At 42.9% G+C, this 8,039-nt stretch overlaps 1 protein-coding gene across 8 annotated transcripts in view; it reads left to right on the forward strand.

The window, feature by feature from the left end:
- The window catches only part of PTPRJ (protein tyrosine phosphatase, receptor type J), a 171,455-nt gene that overhangs the window by 123,632 nt on the left and 39,784 nt on the right, over positions 1–8,039 (forward strand). For all 8 annotated transcript variants that reach the window (XM_006022013.2, XM_006022012.1, XM_006022015.1 and 5 more), the window contains 2 exons: positions 1,153–1,272; positions 4,252–4,437. In XM_006022013.2, the coding sequence (XP_006022075.1) occupies positions 1,153–1,272; positions 4,252–4,437 (306 nt within the window). The remainder of the gene's footprint in view (positions 1–1,152; positions 1,273–4,251; positions 4,438–8,039) is intronic.

Consider the following 8,039-nt stretch of genomic DNA (forward strand, 5'->3'; position numbering starts at 1 on the left):
GACGAACCGTGGCTTTGGTGCCCCATCCCTCGCTTCACCCTGCCTGGGCAACACCTGCCTCTGCCTCTGCATCCTCCCTCATCATGGGGGGTATTGATCTGCCCCCCCCCATGCCCCTTCCCTCCCTCATCTCCTTCCACCACACCGGACTTACTAGCGGGAGGCAGCTGTATCAGAAATGATTGGTATTGGCTGATATGCCTCCTTAAATATCAGCTATCAGTATAGGCCCCCAAAATCTCTATTGGTGCACCCCTACTAAGAACCTTTATACCAGTGTAGCTGTGTTTATGCTGAAGGGGGGATTTACTGCTTTAGCTCTGGTGCAATAGTTCTTAACCTTGTTAGACTCAGAGCACCCCTTGCAGAATGCCAGCTCTTAGCTTTCACTCTGGTTTTGCTACAAAAAAGCAATAGAGCATGTCTTCTGTTGCAAAGATCTCAGAAAGACCACAACAAGTCAGAATGTTTTTGACACTATGCTTTCCTATTTGAAATCTCTGGGTTTATGTTGTGAATCATGCGTATGGGTTTACACACCTAATAGTATTAATATTTTGCAACACCCTTAAAACAATCTCACAGCACCTCAGAATGCCAGACATCCTAGTTGAGAATCATTTACTTTAGCAGTACATGTCAAATGTCAATCCCTTAATGGTACAGATGGAAGGTCCATAGGTGCATAGCTACAAACGTTTGCTCTTTAACTGTCTTTATAAGTAAAGAGCTAAAGCTCGTAGCGTTCATCAAAAGTGTGAGGAGCATCCATGCTAGCTTTTGCAATAGCATTAAGTATGATATATTAATTGGCAATCAATTCCAATAGTATAACGGGGGGTGGGAGGGAGGTGGGGAATGACTGGGGTACCAGCCTGGGGTGCTGTGAGATACTAAAATTGCACACAGAGCACAGCACTGCCCAATTTGCTTCTGATCAATCCATTCAAAGGAAAAGTGCCTTGACAAAATTCACAATGGTAAAAAACAGAGGTTATATGATTAAGTGTCATTCAACATGTTCTTGTTTTTAAAGTCTGAAAGAAACCTAACTAGTAATGACCAAAGCAACTACGTTCAAAATTGTAAAATGCAAAGAATTATGTAAAGACACTTATTTTTCTATGATTTTATTTCTTTCTTTCCATTTAGGTGGTCCAAATTGCAGCTCAATAATTACAACAACAACACGAAAACTAAGTTCTAAAGAATTAACAGAAGGCAGTGTAACTCATGGGGATGGAATGTCATTCTCAAGTTTATCTACGAGTGGTAAGTTCAATAAATACTCAACCCCTTGTCTCTTCAAGTTTCAAACCGCGCACTGCAAAAACATTGCCAGAAGTAAGGAAATTGTGGTTGGACCAGGAGGGGAGTCTTCCTAGTAGCTTTTGTTTTTAGAGCTCCGTTATCATGTTAAGTGCTGTCAACACCACCAGAAAACAAACAGCAAACAAAGCAGATAAGGATTCAGCTTGATTCTGAAGGAGTAAAAAACCATGCTAAGCCAAAGCTGGGGGGGAGGGGGGAAGGAAAGGGGTTATACTTGCTTAGCTGACTGGGAACACAGTTTAAGAATGGCTTTACAGTGTGACCTCAAATTCATGTAATGAACACAGCTTACCAAGTTTTAGGCTATTCACCACTCAGTTGCATTACTTTTTACCTCCTTGTTTGTAACATGAATAACTGCAAAGAGCTGAGCTACAGCTATAAGAGTTTGAGTTACAGTGTCTGTTATATTTGTAATAGTTATGTAACAAATTACTGTACTATCAAACCTGCTTACCTGACATATGCATTGTACTGTGCCACATATTCAGATGGTGATGGCTGGCGGCCTTTCCTTGCCTGCCTTTAGAAAGGTGCTTTCCCCTTACTTGCAATAGCCAGTTTACAGAAAGAACAAGAGTCCTTTGGTTGCATCAGCCTTATGGAACACCTTGAATAGTGCAGGGAAAGAAGTAAGCTGATAACTGAGTGTTGGGAGGTCCGTACTGCTGCCTCTCAGTCCCCTTGACCAAATCCTATGATGCAATGGAAGCCATGGGAGTTGGGTCAGGAAGCAGTGGTTCCCATAACTTGAAACGGACCAGTTGTGGTTGAGGAACTGATTAAGGCCTGTGAAACCTTCTTCCCTTCTTGAGAGCACGGAGGCAGAAAGGGATCTTGGAGTCATTATTGACTCCAAGATGAACATGGGCCGACAATGCGAGGTCACAGTCGGCAGGGCTAACCGGACCTTATCGTGCATCCACAGGTGCATCTCAAGTAGGGCCAAGGAGGTGATCCTCCCCCTCTACGCAACACTGGTCAGGCCACAGCTGGAGTACTGTGTCCTTCACAAGAGAAGGCTGAGGGGGGACCTGGTGACCGTCTATAAACTCACTAGGGGGGACCAGAAGGGTTTGGGGGAGACCTTGTTTCCCCTAGCGCCCCCCGGGATAACAAGGAATAATGGCCACAAGTTGTTGGAGAGTAGGTGTAGGTTAGACATCCGTAAGAACTACTTCACAGTTAGGGCGGCTAGGATCTGGAACCAACTTCCAAGGGAAGTGGTGCTGGCTCCTACCCTGGGGGTCTTTAAGAAATGGCTTGATGCCTACCTGGCTGGGGTCATTTGAGCCCAGTTTTCTTCCTGCCCAGACAGGGGTTCGAACCTGAAGATCTGCAAGGACCCTTCCGACCCTACTTCTATGATTCTGTGAAACCCTGGCTGTCTCTAGGCATAAGTAAAATAAATATTTTATGGAAATAATAACCAAGGACATCTCCTGTGCCTCTTATTTGATGACATAGTCAGCATCGGGAATCTGAGGGTATAGTTCTCCATCAGGAAGTAGTAGCCCATCCCAGTACTCTACCTTTTTGCTCCTCCTTTCCTGTTTCTCATTTTATTACTCAGGATGGCCGATGCCCATCTTGTTATCATGAACTGCTCCTTCCTTCCTAATGCTCATGTGAGGGCCGTCGTCACCAAACACAGCCAGGTTTGGAATAGCTAACTTATTCTAAGAAAGCTGGCTATAGGAAGAACTGTGAAAGTTCTTTCAGAGGCTTTGCATTTCTGGAGTTCCTGGATTTGCATTATGTATTTGTAAAACTGAGAAATCCCTGTAGGTAATACAGTTTTGTTCTAATAAGTTTAGCTAATCTTGAGGTGTGGAAAAATTCTAAAGAACCCAAAACTTACCATTGTGAGTTACTGCTATGATATAGTCCTGTGTTTTCTCTTTATAGTTCACTAGTGGGCATTGCTTCCTGAATATGTAATTCCCATCACACACTCCCTCTCAGACTTCTGGTATGGGTAGTATGCAGAAACATAGCTAGGAGTTTTTGCACCTTAAGCAATAGGAGGTGCTGGGCACCAGAGAGCAGAGTGGTGCACGTTGTGAAATGTGTCAGGCACTTGCGTCCTCCCACAGGGACTGTAACAGCCAGTAGTGCACCAGTTCCCCAAGTGTGGGCCACTGCTGTGGCCCTGTGGGTGGTGGCAACAAGGGCTCAAGAAGCTGCCGTTATGGTACTTCATCTAAGTCAGCAGCGGGGCCTGGTGCCCTGCTCACCCACCTCTTATTATGATGCTGATAGTAGAGGTAAGAAGTTTGAAGGACTTAAGATCTGAAGCTTCAGCTTGAATCTGGTCCAGTGATATTGCCCATTGCTGTTAAGTGAATATACATTCATGAAGGGGTGGTGAATTTATATCTGGAGACTGAAGTCCTTTGCCTGTGCTTCATTCAATTGAAGTATAGCATTCCCCTAGTTAATTTTAAGTTTCTGCCTTAACTTATGCAGGCTACCACTTGGTGGGTATGAAGCAGTTCATTTTCCATGGCTGTTTAGTTACTGGCCTCTCTGAGGCACCAGTCAAAACATTTCAAGTTTTAATTGTGTTTTTTGTGATAAAGTTGTCTCTATGGAGATGATTTGGCTGACAACTCATATCACATAGGTCCCAAACCAGCCATTGTCAGTTATCTTGTTGCTGTTCACAATCACCTTCAACTGAAATCAGTGTAAAATAAAACTCATGGAGTTGGGGTGAGGAAGCAAAGACTTGCAATTCACAAATGCCCACTTGTGTCAGGGTGACAAACTGTCCTCTTTGTCTGGTCCCAGATAGCTACTGTTTGCTCTTTCCCACAACTGAATCTGACATGCACAAAATACCTAGCTCAAAATACTATTTTTGTGTGGATTCTTTCAGTCCTAAAAATAAATGATTACTTGGTGTATCTTAAACAGAACCTACTTCAGTTTCCAGTACCCATTTTGCAAGTATTGCAGACTTCCTGGAGTCAAACAGTGGCACTGATTCTATGAAGCAGAATGTGAGCCTCTCTGGAAAACACAATTCAACAGACAATGAGACAAGTACTGCCAGTCCAGATTCAACTCTACTCAATAATGGGACCGGAAGCAGTGATCCAAGTAAGTTGCAGACTGACACAGTTTTGAATTTGTTTTCTGTACTGTGGAACTCTGTCGGTTCACTTTCTAATTCATAAACTCCCATGTATATACAACTTAAGTGCTTGTCACTACTTAATCTGGACTATTTATTTTAAATGATAATAGCATGGATCTTTTCTTGGGTAGCAGGATAACAGCCAGCCAAGACTCCTTCCTAGCCTCCATGCCTGCGGACCAAAAACAGTTCCCTATGACTGCAGTATGACGTAGTCCTTTTGTACTTACTGTATCTTTCCAAGCAAGAAAGCGCAAGCAACTAGGCTTCTGAGTAACTTGATTCACTTTTCTTGCCTTGAAGTCTGAGCAACTGAATTATATATTTCTGAGCTGTGCAGGGAGGAAAAGTCAGGGCCACATCATGGGGCAGAAATACAGTGCCAGTGCAACAACTATATCATCCAAGTGTCAGATCAAATTGCTCCCTCTCCTTGAGCTTTTCTGTGGGCTTTTTTAGCCACTGCCTGTATTAGTGTGGACCCTTTGCCCAATAGCATAAGGATGGATGGGTAAGTGAGCACAAGCCCTGGATACTGTTAAATGGGGGTTGGGTGCTAGAAAAAATAAGGCTACATCTTTGCTCATCATTGGTGAACTTACCTCATCATTGGTGCTCCTGTTTGCCACCCTGCTGCCAGAGCCTCCTGAGCCAGAACTTTGCAAAGAAGGTACAAGGGTGGGTTGTAGGAGGCATTGCCAAGGGTGCAGTCCTGGGCAGTTGTGCCTCTAGCTTGCCATTCTTTCTTGTATAGTTTCCTTGTACAGCACAGGGTAGGCAACCTTGGGGTTTTTTTTTTCTTCTAAATATACAGTATATTTCTATATTCTAAGTATTTAATTTAGTATCTTTTTGACATATTGCGGGTTTTGAGTCCCGGGTTCTTCAACACAAGTAGGAGCATGCTACATGAACCAAAACATTGGTGGGAAACTTGAAAAGCTTCTCTCTCAAAGTTTCTCAAGAAGCAATGTTATATAGCGGTTTTCGCCTATTTTGGATGCAATCACTGTGGTCCTGCTATGACTTCATGTTTTGCCTAAACAAAAAATGTGCAGCAGCTGACTGCTTCCATCATTTAATCTGTTAGCCAGCAAATTTCACTCCCTAACTGTTGAAGGATTGAAGATCTGAAACTTTAATCGAGTATAATCAGTAATGAAAGCATACTTGGATTCAGAAGCATAGCTGATAAGGTTTTTTTCCTTGGACAGTTGCAGCTGGGTGAGGTACCAGCACAGTGGGCAGCCTCTGGGTATTAGCCATTGGGTATGGCCCCCTGCTGTAGGCATGCTATGGCTCATCCTCCCACAGCCTTGCTACAAAGGCAGCAGCTGCAGTAGGGAGTCTGTGTTAATCCCCTGGATGTTGGCCATGTTGTGACACTACCTTTCCCCACAGCAGTGGCATCTTCAGAGCAGCATGAGATTGACAAGGGGACAGAGGCTGATGACGGAACTAGTGATGTGAGCCCCCAGGATTCCCCACGAGCACAGCTGGTCCAGAGCCCCAAGTGCTGCTGATTTTCAGTTACCACCAGCAAGGGACAGCCATGGATTTGGTGGCACAGTAGGACAGCCCTCACTAAGTCCATTCTGGTGCCCCCTTTATGATGGCACTCAGGGATCATGCCCAGTCACCCACTACTAGCGACTCTCCTAGAGAGAATTCTATCTCTGAAGAGCTCTTTCTACATAGGTAGAGGTCCGTGAAGTTCTGTATAGCTACGTTTGTATGGATTGCATTATACAAAAAACAATAATTCTATCCTCTAAGGAAATGTATTAATTTAGATGTATTCATTTATTTAGATAGGTAGTAAGTAACATTCAGAGAGGTGCCCTTGTCAGTTATTTGGTTTCTCATCTCTGCCAGCAACAGCTGAAATCATAGTGGTTCTGTAAAGGTGGCAGAAACTGTCTTCTGAGACTGATCCCAAATAGATTCCACTTTCTCTTTCCCACAGCTGAATCTCAAATATATAACATCCTAGTTGGAAAATACCATTGTCATATGCATGTATCCCTTCAGTCCTAAAAATAAACTGCTACTATGTTTTTCTTAAACAGCATTTACTCCAATTTCTAGCATCCAGGTTACATATAGCAATACAGAAAAAGAGAAAGAAGATGTCAGTGCTGATTCTGTGAAGCAGTATAGGAGCCCCCCTGAAAATGAAATTTCAGATGGTATGAGCTGGATGCTCATCAGCCTAGATACTGAAATTTGAGATTCAGTAGCACTCACAAGCAACAACTCGAGCAAGTCACTGAGTCTCGTCTAGTTGTGAATTCATGGAACTCTTGTCAATTCACCTCTGCTTCCTAATTCACTGAACTTTCATATACCTAAGATGTGACACTTGAATTCAAGTGCTTGTCACTACTTGATCTGGAATATTCACTTTAAAAAGATTGATTAAAAAAAAAATGGTAGCTCAGATGTTTTCATAACTAACAGGGTAAAGACCAAGATTCCTGCTGGCCTCCATGTATGTGGCCCAAAAATCTGTTACCCTGGTATACCAGTGTAAAATGATCTTTCATACCTGCTACATCTTTTCAAGGAAGTGAGTTAAATCTAACAGGCTTTTGAATAACTTATTTTACCTTCTCGTGTCTCGGAGCCAAATAAATTAGGTTCCCAGGGCTTGGATGGAGGATTATTTTCTGATTTCCCCATGCCATTTGGCAAACAGCCTTCAACTGTCTTACATTCTTTTGTTTTTTGTTATACCCATTTTTCCAGTAAAAGTCACTAGTGTATGAGAGATTTATTTCATTGCTTTCTTGTTGAGGACTGTTACTAGATTATTGATTAACATTCTCCATTTTTAGCTAATTCTTCATGTTTTTAAGTTTTGCCCAGGTTAGATCCTTAGACGGTCCAGTACTCTTCCTTAAATATTCCAGTATTCTCTTCCTGTCTTGCACCATACAAGTCTAGTCATTTCGACAACGTAACAATTATTTAGAAATCAAATTAGATTCCCTTACATTTCTTGATCTGTATGGCTGAATCTTACATGTGTAGTTTCACATCTTTTAGGGCTTAGAACAGAGTGTAGGAGGTGTTACATTGGAGGAACATGACAGATTACTCATACATATATGAATATAAAGAAAGACGCAGAGGGAGGGAGGGATTTGATTGTCTAGGCTGATATAAGTACTACTTCCAAAGTGGTAGGTTTGGATTGCTTGTGGTGTCAGGAAATTTGGCTTTCAGTGTGGTTAGTTTCTCTGAGTCACCTAAGCAGTTTTCCTGAAAGCGAATTAATTCTGTTAGGACCTGGGAATGCTATGCAGCCTGATAGAGCAGTGTCTACATGCGAATCATGAGAAATTCTAGGCTGAGGCCTTAGCAACATCTTGAAGGCTTTGTAAAGTATTGGTAGATGTGGATTTCGGCCTTAGTCATAGGTGCCAAATCCGTACGTGCTCCAGGGCTCAAGCATCCACTGAAAAAAAAAATTAGCAGGTGCTCAGCACCCATGAGCCACATTTGTGCAAGCTGGGTTGGAGTAATGCACTGGCTATTCTGGGCATGCATGGGGCTCAGTGTG

Source organism: Alligator sinensis, unplaced genomic scaffold (assembly GCF_000455745.1).
Source record: "Alligator sinensis unplaced genomic scaffold, ASM45574v1 scaffold983_1, whole genome shotgun sequence".
NCBI lineage: Eukaryota > Metazoa > Chordata > Crocodylia > Alligatoridae > Alligator > Alligator sinensis.